This window comes from Macaca mulatta, chromosome 1 (genome assembly GCF_049350105.2).
Source record: "Macaca mulatta isolate MMU2019108-1 chromosome 1, T2T-MMU8v2.0, whole genome shotgun sequence".
Taxonomy (NCBI): Eukaryota; Metazoa; Chordata; class Mammalia; order Primates; family Cercopithecidae; genus Macaca; species Macaca mulatta.
In genome coordinates, this window is record NC_133406.1 from 37,600,849 (window position 1) to 37,619,530 (window position 18,682).

Below are 18,682 nucleotides of genomic sequence, written 5' to 3' on the forward strand. Positions count from 1 at the left end.
TTTCCCCACTGGCTCCCAACTGCCAGAGGATGGGGAGAGTCAGCCTTGGGGCTCCGGCAGGATTGCTGTATCTGCAGGTAGCCCCACATGGCCAGAATAGCACCGATCCCAGGAGGGAACAGACTTTGGGAATTCGCCCAGTCCTGTCCTCGGCCCCGGGAGCTCGGAGGCTGAGGCCTCTCCCTGGCTTTCTCCGGGCTTATAGTTTGCTTTGCTTTCAGTCTTCATGAAAAATTTGCGATTCTCTTTTTTTATACTCTTAACAAAGAAAGAAACGTGTGTTTCACAGTTTACATGGCTGACACATAGCAGGCACTTTGAGCAATTTTATTGTGCTTCCCACTGGAAAACAATTTCCTGGGGGAAGCTGGGGAAACACATTTCCCCCACTGCCTCGTATTGTCCACAAACTGCACCACCATGCTCTCTGGCCACGCTGCCCCACGCCTGCTTTTGAAGACTGAAAGGGTGCGCATCCAATTCAATCCACACATCCACACTGATTCAGGAATCAGGTTTCTATCAGGCTGTGACTTGGCTTGGAGGATAGATACATGGGTGAAAAGGGTGACAGTGCCTGCTCTTGGTGGACCTCTAGTGTGAGGCTCGGGGACAGAGAGGCCTGCAGTGCACCAGGGCTGGGGCCATGGCAGAGAGAAGGATGTGGGGGTGAAGAGAGGGTGGGCTCGACGCCATTGGGAAGGGGCCCCAGGCCTCACGGGATGAGTTGAGGGGTGATGGGTGAGTAGGGATTCTGCCAGGAGAGGAGCATCCCAGCAGAGGGAGCAGCCTGTGCAGAGCCCCACGAATCAGAGGAACTGCCGGGCAGTGGTGTGGGAAGCCAGTGCGTATGGAGCCTCTCCACCATGCCGTGTGGCACTGCAGGAGCCAGGGACACAGCAGCATATGGGACAGGTCCCTGTCCCCCCAGGGCCAGTATCTGAGTGGCAGGAGACAGACACAGAGGGATGGTTTCAGCCATGATGACGAACGCTGAGGAAGACAAAGCACAGCAGCGCTGGAGCGGGTGCTGTCTGGAGAGGGGTCTGGGGACGGCTTCCCTGTGGAGGGCCCGGCGCTGGGACCCAGGTGGAGAGGAGGAGGCAGTGTGGGACATCTGGGAAGAGAGCCTCCCAGGCTGTATTGGTGTCCTTGGACTGTGCTGACGAATGTCAGTCTAGGGCTCAGACAGTAGACGTTTGTTGTCTCAGTTCTGGAGACTGAAGTGCAAGGCAGAGGTCTCGGGGCTGGTTTCTTTGAGCCTCTCTCCTTGGCTGGGCGGCGGTCATCTTCTCCCTGTGTCTCCATGCAGTTGTCCCTCTCCCAATCCATGTCCAAATTCCTCTTCCTGCAAGGACACCAGTCCTATTGGATTAGGACCCACCCAAATGACCTCATTTTACCTTCCTTACCTCTTTAAAGACCCTGTCTCCAAATACAGCCACATTCTGAGAGGCTGGGGATTAGGGCTTCAACATAGGAATTTGGGGGGACATAATTGGGCCCATAGCACAGGCCAGGGACCAGCAGGTGCAGAGGACAAGCCTGGTGTGTGGGCAGCACCGAAGAAGGCTGCTGTGACCGGAGGGAGGGAGGCGAGGCTGCAGAGAGGCCGGGGTGGAGGTGAGCACTCAAGGGCTCAGAGGCCTTGGTGAGGGCAGGGTTTGGAGGTTGGTGTTGGCATTTTGAGAAGCCACTGGAGAGTCTAACAGAAGTGACAGACGGTTGACACTTTAGAAAGGTAGAGGATGGGCTCTTGTGGGGCAGGGGGAGGCAGGGCGGCCGAGGAGGGAGCTGCGGAGCTCGCCCAGCAGTGGTGGTGGGGCCTGGACTGGGGTTGTCACTGTGTCCCTGGAGGAAGTGGTCAGATTTGGGGATATGTTAAAGGCAGAGCTGAGGGACTTACTGATAGATTGGAGGAAGGGTATGTGGGAAGCAGGACTCAGGTGGACTCCCGGGTTGTGGGGCCTGTGGATGACGGTCCTGTCAGCTGAGGAGTCAGGGGCTTGGGGTGGGAGGGTGGAATCAATGGCCCACTTTGTGTCAGTGGACCTCCCAGTGGAGGTGTGCACAGCTGAGTCTGGAGTTCCAGGGAGAGGTCTGGGATAGAGAGATCAGCTTTTAGTCGTTAGTAGCATCAGAGCTCAAGCCATGGGACTGGATGAGCTCCCTGGTAGGGAGGTAGAGAAGAGTGCTGAGGACTGAGCCCTGAGCATCAAACCGCCAGCAAAGGAGGCTGAAAGGGAGAGGCCATGGTGATTTCAAGGGGGCCCAGAGTCCAGTGTTTCAAACAGAGGTGTAGTCATTGGGGTCAGGGCTGCTGCAGGTGGCACAAGATGAGGACATCTCTAGCAAGGGCTGTGTCAGTGGCGTAGTGGAGGTCATGGCCTGGTTGGATTTGGCTGAAGAGAGACCAGGAGGCAAAATTCTGGAGATAGTGAGCAGGAACTGGGGTGTGACTGGGTTAGAGGGACTTCTTTATGATCATCCTTTTCCCCAGTTGGAATGATCCCTTATCAGGGGAGAAGTGGATGATATAGTAAAGAAAGAAAACATTAACGGGAGTGAAATCCTGGAGGAGGTGAGGAGTAGGGCAGCCCGAGCAGCAGCGGAGACAGAGGCTGAGACCACCAGGGCCGTGTAGTGAGGCCTTGTGGTGGGGAGGTGGGCACCTGTGCTGGGTGCGGAAGACCAAGCTGAGAAGGCAGAGGAGAGAGAGAGAGGCAGGCATGGACTGCTGCGGGTCTCACCTTGCCAGGAGTGACAAAAGAGTAAGGGTGCCAGTGTCCTGCTGCGTGAAGGGGTAAAAGCAGGAGATTGGCTTCTAAAGGCCTGGGAGGTTTGTGGTAGGAAGGAGTGAGCTTGGAGGCAGGCACCAGCAGCCCTAGAGCCTGAGGGTGAAGGACTTAGGAGGGGTGTGTTTGAGTAGGAGTGGTGTCTTCAGCGGGGAGCCTGGTTTCAGTTAGAGCAAGAAAGTGGGGCTGGTTAACAGGCCTTTGCTCATGCCAGTCCGGAGGACCCAGTGGGTGGGCGGGGTGGGGGGAGTGGAAGGGGAGAGCGAGGAGAGACGGAGACAGATTAGGGTATGCGCAGGCCAGGTCCAGGCCCGAGGGAGGTGAGGCATGGTGGAAGCAAGTCAGACAGGCAGCATGAGTGGGTGGGGAGGAGGGGCCTGGGGCTAGGGCAGTGGCCCTGTGGCCCCTGCTGGCCTCTCCTACCAGTGTCACAAAGAGACCAAGTGTCCTGCCAAAGAGTGTGGACTTTATCCTGGGTGTGAGTGACAAGCGCCCAGGTGAGTGGCAGGGAAGGGGATCCAGGTTTAGGAGTTTAAGGGGGATGCGGTCTCCTGTAAAGTGATCCTGGCAGGTAGAGAAGTAGACAAGGGGACACTGGGCCTCTGCTGGCATAGGCTGGGGTGTGTGGCACCTGTGCAGGGGTGGCCACGGCAGGATAGGGGACAGCAGGGTGGCTTGGGGAGGCAACGGCTGTGGGACTGGCAGCCTGAAGGGCTGGTGCATGGCGTCTCCTCTCCCCTGTAGCCAAGGCCCAGGAGGTCCTCCCAGCCATCCGAGGCTACGTGCACTACTTCTTTGGCTGCCGAGACTGCGCTGGCCACTTTGAGAAGATGGCTGCTGCCTCCATGCACCGGGTGGGGAGTCCCAACGCTGCTGTCCTCTGGCTCTGGTCTAGCCACAACAGGGTCAACGCTCGCCTTGCAGGTAAGGAAGGGCCATCCCTAAGGCTGGAGTCACCTGTGGGAGACGACAGGGTGAGGATACTTTGGAGTCTTAGGCCAAAAGTTGGGGAAGGGACACTCATTGTCCCCTCAGTCACAGCCCAGCCCTGTTAACCAATGCCAGTATCATCAGCCCCATTTTCGAGATGAGGAAACCAAGGCTTTAACACTGTAAGACCCTGGCCTTCCCATGCCGTTGCTCACTTTCCCTGCTCTAGGGCCCGTCTTTAGCCTGCTGGGGTCCCTCTCCCGCCTCCCCTGCTCTGCCTTCTGGCTGTTGGTCCCTTACTCAAACTGCTAGGGTGGAGGGAGCTCGGGTTCTCTCTCCCTGGGAAGGGTCTGATGAGAGAAGGGGCTGGAGTAGACCAGGTCCTTCCTGGAAATACCAGGTACCGGCTCCCAGGAGGGAGCCTTGCCCTCTGCGTTCCCTCATTACGGTGCTTCCTTTTCCTTATGCGCACGAGTCTGATGGCTCTAACAGGCAAACACATTAAACTCCAGGGAGCTGGGTGGGGAGGGAGCCATCTGTGGACAGGAGGCAGCCTGTGTGTCGGGAGAGAGTGGTGCACGTGGCTGTGACAGCCTCCCAGGGGCGGGAGACCGGGGCGGAGCCGAGGTTAAAGGAGCTGAATGGAGCAGGTGGTGGTGCAGGCGCAGGCACTTGGTCGTGGTCTCCTGGGGCCTCCTATCGAACTTTGAAAGGAAGACACGTGCCTGTCTTCTCCTTCCCCCTGCCCCGCCCCACCCCTGCCACCAAATGCTCCGTTTGACCCTTCAGCCCCTTGACCTCATCAGGCTCCCAGCTGCTGCTGGAGGGCCAGGAGCCGGGCCCTGTCCCTGAGGGGCCAGAAGCAGGGTGGTTCCCTCCTCTCTCTGGTGGGGTCCTTTCAGAAGAAACTCAGAATTGCCAGGCACAAGCTGAGAGCCCCCTCCGCAAGGCCTGATCACTATGACTCATGACTGGACCCTCCACTCTGCTTGTTGCCCCTCCCCGGAATAACCATTCTGACTTGCTTGCCACTTGCTGCTGCTGCTCCTGCTTCCTTGTAGTTAACAACTTGTCCCCCTATTAAAACCTTTAGGAGAGGTGCTTCTACAGAAGGCTGATGCATTCCCTGGGCAACACTGCATGAGGGGCTGGTGGCCATGGCTCACCCTCTGGGACTTATCCAGAGGCTGCCTAGAGGGCTGGCCCCACCTGGGGTACCAACAGCCTGCAGCCCCAGCAGCACCCTGACTCTTCCAAGTACCCCTCAGGTCTCCCCCAAACTACCCCTTGGAGCCCACCCCTACCCTAGAGGGCTGCTGCTGGGTAAAGGCAAGGATTGCCATGAGCGGCTGACTCTTGCTCTAAAACACATTTTCCCTTGAATTGACAAGGTAACCTATTTGCGCAGTTTGTAATTTGGAAAATGTAGGAAAAAGGCAAAAAAAAGACGAACACAAGCCGACCAACCAAAGACTGCAAAACAGATCAAAATGAGTATTCTTGCCCTTTTCCATGTCTGGTTCTGGGGTACAAGCTGGTTGTAAAGTCCACAAAGCAGGACAGTGGGTCTGGCCAACACTGGGAAGTGACTGAGATGGTGCTCTTCACGCTTCCCTGGAAAACCACGGAGGGCCGGGGCTGAGGGCTAGGTGGATCCGCCGCCTCCTCCAGGCTGCCATCTGTTGAGCTCCCACTATGGGCTAGTGTTTGTAATCTGTATTTCCTCATTTCCCATCGTCTGGAAGGGCAGTGGCAAGCCCTTTCTGCAGACAAGGAAGCTGGCATTCTGAGTGGAGGAGTGTGGTCTGGGCTTTTGGGTGGGACTGATGTCACCGCCAGCCTATATATGCTTCCCTCTGTAGGTGCCCCCAGCGAGGACCCCCAGTTCCCCAAGGTGCAGTGGCCGCCCCGTGAACTTTGTTCTGCCTGCCACAATGAACGCCTGGATGTGCCCGTGTGGGACGTGGAAGCCACCCTTAACTTCCTCAAGGCCCACTTCTCCCCAAGCAACATCATCCTGGACTTCCCTGCAGCTGGGTCAGCTGCCCGGAGGGATGCGCAGAATGTGGCAGCTGCCCCAGAGCTGGCAATGGGAGCCCTGGAGCTGGAAGGCCGGAATTCAACTCTGGACCCTGGGAAGCCTGAGATGATGAAGTCCCCCGCAAACACCACCCCAGATGTGCCAGCTGAGAGACCTGAGGCAAGTCGCCCCCCGAAGCTGCGCCCTGGCCTCGGAGCTGCACCAGGCCAGGAGCCTCCTGAGCACATGGCAGAGCTTCAGAGGAATGAGCGGGAGCAGCCGCGTGGGCAGTGGCACTTGAGCAAGCGAGACACAGGGGCTGCATTGCTGGCCGAGTCCCGGGCTGAGAAGAACCGCCTCTGGGGCCCTTCGGAGGTCAGGCGTGTGGGCCGCAGCTCCAAGCAGCTGGTCGACATCCCTGAGGGCCAGCTGGAGGCCCGAGCTGGGCGGGGCCGAGGCCAGTGGCTGCAGGTGCTGGGAGGGGGCTTCTCCCACCTGGACATCAGCCTCTGTGTGGGGCTCTACTCCCTGTCCTTCATGGGCCTGCTGGCCATGTACACCTACTTCCGGGCCAAGATAAGGGCCCTGAAGGGCCATGCTGGCCACCCTGCAGCCTGAACCACCTGGGGAGGAGGCGGGAGAGGGAGCTGCCATCTGTTAGGCTCCTCGAGCCCCCTGACCCCGTTCCCTCCCCTCCCACCCCTTGCTCCTTGTCTGGCCTAGAAGTGTGGGAAATTCAGGAAAACCAGTTGCTCCAGTGAAGCTTCTTGGGGCTGCTAGGACAGAGAGCTCCTTTGACACAAAAGACAGGAGCAGGGTCCAGGTTCCCCTGCTGTGCAGGGAGGGCAGCCCCGGGCAGCGGGCGAAGGGCAGCTCAGTCCCTGGCCTCTCAGCACCACATTCCTGTTTTTCAGCTTATTTGAAGTCCTGCCTCATTCTCACTGGAGCCTCAGTCTCTCCTGCTTGGTCTTGGCCCTAAATTGGGGCAAGTGAAGCCAGAGGAGGGTGCCCTGAGCTGGGTGGGCTGGAGTGGAACTCCTCACTAGCTGCTGGGCTCCGCCCACCCTGCTCCCTTCCGGACAATGAAGAAGCCTTTGCACCCTGGGAGGAAGGACCACCCCGAGCCCTCTATGCCTGGCCAGCCTCCAGCTCCTCAGACCTCCTGGGTGGGGTTTGGCTTCAGGGTGGGGTTTAGAAGCTTCTGGAAGTCGTGCTGGTCTCCCAGGTGAGGCAAGCCATGGTTGCTGGGCTGTGGGGTGAGTGGCTTGCTTGGCGGGACCTGATGAGTCGGTGGCATGGGAAGGATGTGGGTCTCCAGTGCCTTGGCCCTGGCGTAGCTGCAGGAGGAGATGGGGGCTTTCGCTTCTCCCCGTTGAGCTCTGCCCCCTCTGAGCCTGGTCTTTTGTCCTTTTTTATTTTGGTCTCTAAGATAAATGTTCGTCTTTGGAGGGTGCTGGGTAGAAGCTAGGGAGGGGAGTGCCTTCTCTCTCCAGATTTCACCTTCCAGCGTGCAGAAGTTAGAAGGGTCTGAGGGAGGGGGCAGTGCCTTACACATGCTTGATTCCCACGCTACCCCCTGCTTGGTAGGCGTGTGGAATAAATTATTTTTGTTAAGGCAAGCATTGGTGTGTTCTTTAACTTGCTACTTGGAGACCTAGTGTCCAGGTCTGGACAGAGTGCATGGAGACCAACCCCACCTGGAATGCAGCCAGACTCGATGTCCCTCAGCACACACGGCTCCTGGCCACAGACTGCCCATAGAGCTGTCCGCACCCAAACGCCACGGCCTCCTCATGCACGGGGACAGGCCTCTGGATGTGCAGCCTTGCCACCCCTGCCCCAATCCTCCCTGAGAGCTCCTGCCTCAGCGCCCTGGGCCGGCGAGGGAGGAGCCTGTCTGCACCTGCCTAGTTCCAGCTCCTGCAGGAAGGAAGGGCTTGTTGGTCAGAGCTTCCCGGCTGGCCACTCGGTGGGGAGGAGTCAGCCAGGATTAGAGAGCCTGCCCCTAATCCGGCCTGCTGGGTTTTACAAGGATCAGAGCCGCAGATAATGAACCTCATTAAGGGGGAGCAGGAGCCTCAATCCGATTTGAGGTTTTCTCTTTGACATCTTCACTCTGCTCAGATGGCCTGGGCGCTGTGTGGAGCAGGTGGGATGCCAAGGCCACTCCCGCTATGGGGCAGCTGGGGAGGGGGAGGGACGGCAGTCTCCCTGCATGTTTCCCTGGACCCCGTTAGTTGCAGTGCCTTGCTGGGCTCCTGGGGTGGATTCTCTCTCTGTGTCCCTGCTCCAGGCACCCACCGGCTCCATCCTCCTGGTTGTGCTCTGCACCTCCTGCTCCCCTGGGCTGGCCCTGGCTGGGGGCCTGAGAGACAGATGGGAACCCACAATCAGGACCCAACCCTGGCCTGCAGGAGGGAGACAGAGGCTCCCAGGGCCAGTGCCCTGTGTGCCCACTGGACCAAGGCCACTGAATAAGCCTGTCCCTCACCCCCTAAGGGCTCCTCGCCCAATGCCAAGTGCAGGGGATTTCTGTCAGCAAGCCCTGTGGCTCCAGTGACCCTATTTCTAAAGCTAAACTCAGTCTCCTAGAATTAGGGCTACGTTGGAAACGCTGTCGCAGCAACCCGGGCGGCACAGTGTGTAGCCCATTCTCCAGGCCCACGAAGTGGTGTGGACCTCCCACCTCACAGCTGCCTCTGGCAGCCAAGCCTCTTTTCGCCCAGCCCCAGCCCCGCTGGTTGATAAACCGGTGGGCCTCCTCAGCAGCGTGGCTGCCTTTCACCTTGATTTCCCCAGGGCTCTCCACAGCATCGACAAACTAGCCTCGCCCGCCAGCTGGGTCCTCCCCCCACCCAGTCTGCCAGGCTGGGAGCTGGGGCCTGCTGAGTCTGGAATGTCCTTCTAGAAGGCTTCTCTAGAGGCTCCCCTGGCAAGAGAGGGTCCCAAGGGGAGCCCTGCAAAGCAAAGGCTCCTTGTCTGGGGCAGGACAGAGAATCTCGCCTGTCTGGTGTGTTAACCTGCTGGGGGCTCAGGAACAATTTCCTCAAGGAGACAGTGGCATGGAGCTTTGAAAGATGAGTAGGTGTTAGCAAGGAAATAAGGAGGAGCAAGGGTTACGGGCAGAGGAGAAAGCACTTGCCAAGTCAGCAAACAAAAATAAAATTCAAGAAATTCTAATAAAAACTTTTTAAAAATGTTATTAAGGATTTTCACAGTGCTGCACTGGGCTAGAAACAAGCTGAAACAGAGATGCGGTCCCTGCTGCTGTGAGGCTTCCATTCTAGAGGCAAGGACAGGTTATGATGAGGGCTCTGAAGAATAGAGACCAAGCAGGGAGGGTGTTGGGGAGGCTTCTGCGAGACCTGAAGGATGGGAAGCCAGGAAGTGGGAGGGTGGGGATCGAGGCTGGAGGGGCCACAGGGCAGGTGTAGAGGGACTGCAGCTCTGAGGGGCTGCTCCATGTAGCATGCTTGGAGGTCCAAGAGGGGCAGCCCCACCTTGGGCCAGGCTCCTCTCCAGCAGCCTTGGTATGGGGTGGGGGCGGGAAGACCCCTGATGCAGCCCGTCCTCTGGGTATGGGGGTGGAGAATAGGGCTCCGGGGACCCAGCCAGTCTTGACCCTGGAGGAAAGTCAGGTGGGCACAGAGGGAGCCCTCAAATCTGGGCCCTGGGTCAGGGTGGGGATCAAGTCCAACCTTGAAGAGAATGGACTCTGGAATCTGACGTCTGGGGTTGAATCCAGCTTCCAGCGCTCGCTAGCTATGTGACTTTGAGCAAGATAACTTATCCCCTTGTCCCCATGTGTCACTGGAGATAAACTACCCACCTACCAGATTGTTGTACCACGCTGGGCAAACAATAAGTGCTTAATAATGGTAGCCCACTGCACCTGTCGTGTCGTCTCCTGTCTTAATACTCGAAAATTCAAGGGGCCCCGTTGTGCTTGTGGGGGGGTGCCGTTCCCACAGGATATTCTGTGAAGGGTGTCCCTGGAGCTGTGCCTCCAGGTGGCAATCCCCAAGCCACCCTGGCAGGTACCACCGTCCAGAGTTGAGCGAGGTGTTGAGTGGAAAATTCTTCCCCACCCCTATCTGCCACAGTGGTATAGATGTCCCCCATGAGATGGGGCTCCTAAAATGCCTGAAATGTGTATGCTATTGGAGAGTTGATGTTTACGATTTATTGAACTTTGCCCTTATTTAAATCTCATGTAATCCTCCAACAACGCAAGATGAGGAAGCTGAGGCTTAAAGAGATTAAGAAACATCCTATCCCCTTTACTCTCACCAAAATAAATACATTTGCCCTATTCTCCCAAATGGTGAGAAGTAGATCTAGGACTTGACCCCAGACCCCACCCTGCTCAACCCTGGAGCTGCAATCTCTACACCTAACACATAGGATTCTGTTTCATGTCCTGTTCCAGACTTGCCCGAGACTATGTGATGGTGCTGGGTGCCAATCCTTCCCTCCAACAGTGGCATTAACCACTGTTGTGTGTTGGTGTCAGGGAGTGGGGGCACCCTGAAAGAATCTACCTTTTCTAGAGCTCTCGCTCCATTCCCTACATTGAGGCCAAAGTGCCCTGTCTCGGGTCCTTGATTTTAGGCCTGGTTGTTGAAGGAGGGGAGGAGACCAGGTTCATTCTCCCAGCCCTGCCGCCAACCAGTTGGGCGTGACCTTGGCTCAGCTCATCTGTGAAATGGGGGCTACAGACCTAGTTTCCGGGTCCCTGCTAAGTTCATCTCCCTCTCCTGGGATTCCCATCCATGTATTGCCAGCTCCATGGCGAGTGGAGAGGAGAAGTTCTTCCTGCAGGGCCTTCCAGAGAGGATTCTTGGCCAAAGGAGACCACAGCCTGTAAGATCAATATCCTGATAGAATCCCGGGCTAGCTGTGAGAGGGGCGAGTGAGCTCACACCAGCCTGACAGTCTTGGGCAGAGCACCCCAAAGGCCTCTGCAGCCCCATCACTGCCTCATTCTCCCTCAGGTGCCAGGGAAGCTCCAGGGTGGGCCCAGTATCCTTCACAGCATCCCTCCTCTTCCCCTTCAACACCCCTTTCACCCCTCCCTCCACCTCCTCTGAAAGGAAAGGCTGCTCCTTGGGCAGGGCGATAGGATTCCCACCCCTAGCTTTAAGAACTAAACCAAACTTCAAGAAGAGCAATTTAATCTTCATATCTGACTCCTTGTCCCTCCTCAGGCATGCTGTTGTGCAGGACAGAGCCCCGGCTTCTCCTGGGTGTCACACCTGGCCTGTCTCTGACCCTTGCTTTCCCTTTCTCTGCTGCCCTCGAGGGTCATTCACACCCAAGAGGGAAAGAAGCTGCCCTCCCATCCCTTCCTCTCCCACCCTGGGCCTCTGCCCCTCTGCCTGGCCCCAGAAGCGCAGTCTTCTCCATAGAGAGGGGCCGGGCCATGGGACCCTGGTTTCTGGGGTCTCAGTGACACAGTTCACTGTTTGCTGCACAGGAGGCCCACACTCACAGCCTTGGCCTCTGCCCTGCAGAAGAATTCCCTGTAACTCACCAATGGCCGTGGGAGCCAGTGGCCTCGGCGAGGGTCAGTTGGACTGCATACCTGCCAGCCGAGTCTCTCTGGCCACCCTCACTGGCCCCGTCACTCCAGGTTTCACTGCTGCCCAGGGGGTTTGTGCCAGGCCTGGGTCACAGTGGAAGGGAGTCTGGAAGTTACAAGGCAGAGGAGGAGACCTCTGCGAATGTGAGAGAACAAAGTTAAGGGGCAGTCCCATGGGGGCATTGACCGTAGGTGAGGAGGACTCGGGGAACATCTACAGACTCTAGGGCTAGGGTGAGATCCTCCTGATAGCGCTGGTAGCTCCAGCTGCTGCATTGGCAGGACTTGGCCGCCTCTATACTGAGAGAGCAAAAGCTCTTTTCCTGGGGCTGCACATTCTTCCGTGGGAAAGTGGGCTTCAGGTGCTGCCTATTAAACCTCCTCCCTCCCCTGCTGCGATGTGTTGATGCCTTTCACCTCTGTCTGCCTGTGAGCCTCTGCCCACCGTGGAAGAGCAGCTCATATTTGGAAGGGGTTAAAATTTTTACCTAGTTTGAATCCACTCTGCAATGTCCCCATCAAGTTCTTAACCATCCCAGTTTCCAATGGTCACAGAGTTCTGCCCTGGGGAGGGAGGAATTGCTTAGCAAATGATGTTGAGAATGGTGATTATTTGGGGGAAAATTCAGGTAAGATCTCACCTTCATACCATAAACCAAAATACATCTCAGTAGGTTAGTAAACTACTGCAAAAAAAAAAAAAAAGGAAATATAATTGAATACTTCACTGTTTTTGAAAGCATGAAAACAATGGAAAATGCAGCTAATGTGAGTAATCCATCTACTTGACATCACTTTTAAGAAATAAGGCTGGCCAGGCGCGGTGGCTCAAGCCTGTAATCCCAGCACTTTGGGAGGCCGAGGCAGGCAGATCACGAGGTCAGGAGTTTGAGAACAGCTTGGCCAACATGGTGAAACCCTATCTCTACTAAAAATACAAACATTACCCAGGCATTGTGACACACATCTATAATCCCAACTACTCAGGAGGCTGAGGTAGGAGAATCATTTGAACCCAGGAGGCAGAGCTTGCAGTGAGCTGAGATCGCGCCATTGCACTCCAACCTGGGCGACAGAGTGAGACTCCATCTCAAAAAAAAAAAAAAAAAAAAAGGAAAAAGAAAATCAAGCTGCATATTTAAAAGGTGGGAAAATACATGCCGTAAGTATGACAAAGGGCTGTGACTCTTCTGCAACATACTATCTTAAGAATGCACTAGGTCGGCCCGGCGCGGTGGCTCAAGCCTGTAATCCCAGCACTTTAGGAGGCCGAGATGGGCAGATCACGAGGTCAGGAGATCGAGAGCATCCTGGCTAACACGGTGAAACCCCGTCTCTACTAAAAAAAAAAAAAAAATACAAAAAACTAGCCGGGCGAGGTGGCAGGCGCCTGTAGTCCCAGCTACTCGGGAGGCTGAGGCAGGAGAATGGCGAGAACCTGGGAGGCGGAGCTTACAGTGAGCCCAGATCGCGCCACTGCACTCCAGCCTGGGCGACAGAGCGAGACTGCATCTCAAAAAAAAAAAAAAAAGAATGAGCTAGGTCTGCATTTATTGACCTGATAAAATGTCCAAGAAGGAGATATTTCTATTAACATAACTTACTATTGTTATATATATGCTAATGTTTGTCTAGAAAAAGTCTAAAAGAATACACACCAAACTGAATAGCAGTTATATTTAGAAAGCAAGACTAGGATGGACTTAAGTCAGGGCTGGGACTAGAGCAAGGCAAGTGAGGTGCCAGGATGCAAAAGTTAAGGAGACACCTGACCTCAGGGGCCCACAAGTGCAGAGCCCCCGACGGTGAGTGCCTCAGTAGCCTCGCCCTAGTCCTGGCTTTCACTTAAATATGTTTTTGAATGTTTGTAATAAAATATTTCTTTTGGAAGGCAAAAAATAGGAAGGAAAATAAATAGGATTAAAGGACACTAAAGCCCGTTAAATAAAATTTGCAGGAGGCCACTGATTTGGCCTAAGCTCCTATGCTGTAGCCAATAGACCAAACCAATATGGAGTCATTCATGCTAAATGAAACTAGTTAGCAGTATAGTCATATAACAAGTGGCTAAGTGTCAGTTACAGCAGCTGAGCTTTAGTCAATTGTAGGTGGCCAGTATTCAGATAAGGCAATCCAGTTAAAAACTCTATATCCCACTTCTGTTTTCTGTCCATAAATTCTGAGTACATTGCAGCCCTGAAGTTCTTTGAACCTGTTCTGGGTTCTGAGGGCTGTCCAATTACTGAATCATAAATAAAAGCCAGTTAAGATTTTTAAATCTTTTATAATTTTGGTTTTTAACAGCTTCTGCGGTAAACAGTAAAAGCACTAAATCCCTACTGAAAATAAAGGGCCTAATTATTAAGACTGAATGATAGATGCAATTTTTTTGGCTATCCTATTGGTAAAGATGATGATGATGATGATGATGATACCTAGTGTTGCTGGAGGGGAAATGAGATGTATCAGTTATCTATTGCTATGTGACAGCCACTCCCAGACTTAATGGTTTGAAACAACACTCATTTTGCTCATGAATTGGTAACGTGATCAGAGCTCTGCAGAAAATAGCTCCTGGCTGCTCCGTGTGGTGTATCGGGGCGCAGTTCATTTGGCAAGTTGGTGTTGGCTGTTGCCCGGAAGCTCAGCTGGGGCTGTGGGAGGGGCCTCCAGTCTTCTCCCCATGGGCCTCTCCATGGGCTGCTCAGACTTCCTCACAGCATGGCGGCTGGGCCCATCAGGGTGGCATTTTCGTGCCAGCCTCGGAAGCCACCTAGAATGACTTTTGCGATTCTCTGTTGGTTGAGGTTGATGTAACAGCTTGCCCAGGATGCAGATAGAAAAGCCTGAACAGGTTCAAGGGGAGCAACCTTGGGCTCCACCTTTGACAGGGGTGTGATGGAGTTCTGGAACACTGTGTGAGATGGGAGATACCGTTGCAGCCATCTTGCGGTGGCTCACGCCTGTAATCCCAACACTTTGGGAGGCCGAGACGGGCGGATCACGAGGTCAGGAGATCAAGACCATCCTGGCTAACACAGTGAAACCCCGTCTCTACTAAAAAAATACAAAAAACTAGCCGGGCGAGGTGGCGGGCGCCTGTAGTCCCAGCTATTCGGGAGGCTGAGGCGGGAGAATGGCGTAAACCCGGGAGGCGGAGCTTGCAGTGAGCTGAGATCCGGCCACTGCACTCCAGCCTGGGCGACAGAGCGAGACTCCGTCTCAAAAAAAAAAAAAAAAAAAAAGAGAAGGAAAAAAAAAAAAAAATACAGTCTGCCCCCGCCCCAGTCCTCTCATATACTGCTAGTGGTAGTATAAACTGATACAAGTTTTGGGAAATAGATAATTGATAACGTAATGTAATAGGTAATATACTTTTAAAAAGTCTTAAGAAAATATATAACCTTTGATCCAGCAATTCTATTTCTGGAATTTATCCTAAGGAAGTAATTGAGGATATTTACTAAGATTTGCTGCATGATAAATATTTATAATATCAAAATAAGATTAACCTAAAGTCCAAAATGGGATATTGAGTAAATTCTGGTACATAATTACAATGGAATACAATGTAACATCTAAAAATGATTTGAGGGCTGGGTGTGTTGGCTCATGCCTGTCATCTCAGCACTTTGGGAGGCCAAGGTGAGAGACTCCTTGAGTCCAGAAGCTCAAGGCTGCAATGACCTATGATCACTCCACTTCACAGAGCGAGACTCTGTCTCTAAACAATAAAAAATAAATACAAATGATTTGAATGTATATATTTTTTAACCTGAAATTATTTTCACACCACACTGTTAATGGAAAATATTGTTACAAAAACAGTTCTGTATAGTACGATCTTATTTATTTTATTTATTTATTTATGTATTTTCTTTGAGATGGAGTCTCGTTCTGTCTCCCAGGCTGGAGTGCAGTGGCGCAATCTCAGCTCTCCACAAGCTCCGCCTCCTGGGTTCATGCCATTCTCCTGCCTCAGCCTCCAAAGTAGCTGGGACTATAGGCGCCCGCCACGACACCCGGCTAATTTTTTGTATTTTTAGTAGAGATGGGGTTTCACCGTGTTAGCCAGGATGGTCTCAAACTCCTGATCTCGTGATCCACCCGCCTTGGCCCCCCAAAGTGCTGAGATTACAGGTGTGAGCCACCGCGCCTGGCCGATCTTGTTTTTTAAAAAAGAAAATACATATATTTATGGATATTGAATGCATGGATAAAAACTGGGATGAAGACACCAAAACATTAATAGTGGTTAATGGCCCATGGTGGGATTATGGCTGTTCGTTTTCCTTTTTATTTATCTGTATTTTCTTACCTTTATTAAATATTTATTACTATATAATTAAACACTTTTAATGAGCCAAGAATATGAACTGTCAACTTACAAAAGAAGAAATACAAAGATCAATACTTATATGAAACGGTATTCTACTTGTTGAACAATAATCAAGGAAGTGAAAGAGTAGTGCAATAGCATTTTTATATAGCATGCAGCAGTACAGTTTGGTACTGGAAAGGTGATAATGTAATTATACTGTATAGCATATCTGAAAAATAATATGACGATATGTATCAACCTTAAAAAGTTTATGCCCTTTGGTTCAGTTATTTTACTGTTCAAAATCTACCCTAAGGAAATAATCAGAGATATTGACTAGAACCTGGAGCAATCTACAAGTCCAATCAGAAGACATATCCACATAGGCCCAATTCCCATGGCAACAGTCGGCCGGGCCCCCTTCCTCGCCCAGGGCCATGGTCCCCATCTCTCCCTTTTGCTTCCCAATATGAAGGCCAAGGGGTAATTACCATTTATCATCACATTTGTGCTGTTGATTTGGAAGAGGGAAATATTTCCCTGCACTGTGTCTCTAACTGCATGGGTTTTTGGTGTTTTTTTTTGTTTTGTTTTGTTTTTCTGGCTTGTTTCTTTTAGACAGGTTCTTACTCTGTTGCCCAGGCTGAAGTGCAGTGATACAAACACAGCTCACGGCAGCCTCAACCTCCCAGGTTCAAGCACTCCTCCCACCTCAGCCTCCTGAGTGGCTGGGACCACAGGTGTGTGCCACCACACTCGGCTAATTTTTTTTTTATTGTTTGGAGAGATGGGGGTATCCCTATGTTGCCCAGGCTGGTCTTGAACTCCTGGGCTCAAGCAATCCTCCCACCTAAGCCTCCCAGCGTGCTGAGATGGGCCATATTTTAAAAAAATGGAAAGGAGCATTATCTGTATAGAAGTGAAGCGTGCTGCTATGTCTTTGGTATTGAGGAAGAGCACATCTATGCCTAAGAATGGACCTTTCCTTTATTCATTTACCTCATGAGCCTGACCTATAGCCATTTGAGTTGTGACTCTATTTTAGACTCAGCTGATACATCACTCCCTCTAGCAGCCCTGGGCCTCCCAAGCCTGAGCCAGGTACCCCTCTTCAAGCTGCAGGAGCACCCTTGGCTGCCTTCATCGGAGTGCTTAGCACACTGCAGCGTGGCTGCCTGGCTGTTGTCTCCTCCACCTCCTCTAAGCTTCAGGACAGTGGGACAGTCTTCTCTCTCACTGCAGCCCCTGAGCTTAACATGGGCCCTCACACATAATAGAGGTTCAGTAAATATGTCTTCAGTGAACAGAAATACATTATAGGATGTGGATCTCTCAAAACTCATCATTCATCTTTATACTCCTTCAGTGCTATGCATGGAGCTCTGAGCATCAAAGGTGATTATTAAGGTTAAATGAGTGAATAACAAATTATTAGAAGGCAGCTGCCATTGTGGAAAAAGAGTGATTTCAGGGTCAAGGAGACTAAGGTTCAAATCCTGATACTTACTTGTCATGGAACTTTGGGCACTGGCTTTTCTGAACCTGAGTTTCCTTCATCTGTAAAGAAGATAATGTAGCCGGGCTGTGGCTCACACCTGTAATCCCAACACTTTGGGAGGCCGAGGCAGGCGGATCACTTGAGCCCAGGTGTTTGAGACCAGTCTGGGCAACAAACCCTGTCTCTACAAAAAAATACACAAATCAGCCGGGTGTGATGGTGCAGGCCTGTAGTCCCAGCTACTTGGGAGGCTGAGATGGGAGAATCATTGGAACCTGGGAGGCAGGGGTTGCTGTGAACCGAGATTGCACCACTGCACTCCAGCCTGGGTAACAGAGCAAACAGAGACCCTGTCAGAGAGAGAGAGAGAGAGAGAGAGAGAGAGAGAGAGAGAGAGAGAGAGAGAGAGAGAAAAGATAATATAGGGTTAAAGATGTGGCTAACAGTGTCCAGCACATAGCAGGAGTTCCATACCTGTTCTTAACACCAGTATCATCAGCCTTCTTTACCAGTCACAGTGGGCCAGGAATTGGGCTGGACTTAAGCAACAAAGGACAACTAGGTAGCCAGCACCATTAGGAGCAGCATGAGCTGGCTGCAGGAGGTGCTGGGCACTGGGCATTAGATGTGACACGGTGTCCTGACCACTCCATTATGGCTGAGGAGCACCAGAAATGAGGGTGCTGCCTTGCCCCTGGGGAATTCCATAGAGGGCTTTTCTCTGGAGGCTCAGTACCACTCTTCAAAGGCAAAACCACTATGTTTTCAAAGTCCTTTATGCATCCTAAAGTCCTTTCTCATCCTTTGTTTTTGAAAAAAATTTAATTTCATTAATTGTTTTGAATAGGTAATGCATGTTTAGGTATTCAAAATATTCAAAAGGGCACAGAGTGTCTCTGCCCTGTCTGCCTCCCAGCCACTTAGCTCCCCTCCCTGAAACAGTTTTCTGGTGTCCTTACAGGCCTGTTCTATGCAAATACAAGGAAAAACTCACACTACCAACCCCACTCAGCACCTGGTCTTTTTCACTTAATCCTGTACCTCGCAGACCCTGTACCTTGCAGTACCGCATAGGCAGAGTGTAGAGTGGTGCTGTCTGGCTCTCCAATCTCCAGCTCCTCCTGGTCTCACTTCTGAACTCCATTTCTCTCTTAGGCTGCCACTTGCTAGTTTTCATGGGACGTCTCTGGCGCCTCAACTCTCCAGGTGTCTAAAGTCAAGCTCCTTGTCTTCCTCTTAAAGCCTGTTTCCTCTCTTGGCCCCCCTCAGTTTCCTTTCCTCTCCCCAGGACTAGCAAGCGCCTCTTCCCATCTTCCTGATGAGTTTCGTTTGCTCTGAGGTCTCTCCTGCCTCTCTTCTTCTTTTTGCTGACTCTCCACCCTGCCTCCTGGAATCTACCCTGTCTTGCCTCTGCTCCACTGCCTGCAGAGCCCCACTAAATCTCCTCTTTCCTGTCATCTGGCCCCTGCTCACAATCTTTTAGAATCTCCCTTTCGCCTATGGGGTAAAGGCCAAACCGCTTAGTGTAGCACCATGC

At 52.8% G+C, this 18,682-nt stretch overlaps 1 protein-coding gene across 3 annotated transcripts in view; it reads left to right on the forward strand.

Moving 5' to 3' along the window:
- The window catches only part of QSOX1 (quiescin sulfhydryl oxidase 1), a 44,349-nt gene extending 36,985 nt beyond the window's left edge, over positions 1–7,364 (forward strand). The window contains exons 11-13 of one of the 3 annotated variants that reach the window (XM_078001065.1): positions 3,540–3,719; positions 5,588–6,120; positions 6,660–7,364. In XM_078001065.1, coding sequence (XP_077857191.1) covers positions 3,540–3,719; positions 5,588–6,120; positions 6,660–6,668 — 722 coding nt within the window. In that variant the 3' untranslated portion in view covers positions 6,669–7,364. Of the gene's footprint in view, positions 1–3,539; positions 3,720–5,587; positions 6,494–6,659 lie in introns of those variants that run through there. The other 2 variants (XM_001111489.5, XM_015122547.3) reach the window with 2 other exon arrangements.
- The last annotated feature ends 11,318 nt before the right edge of the window (positions 7,365–18,682 follow it).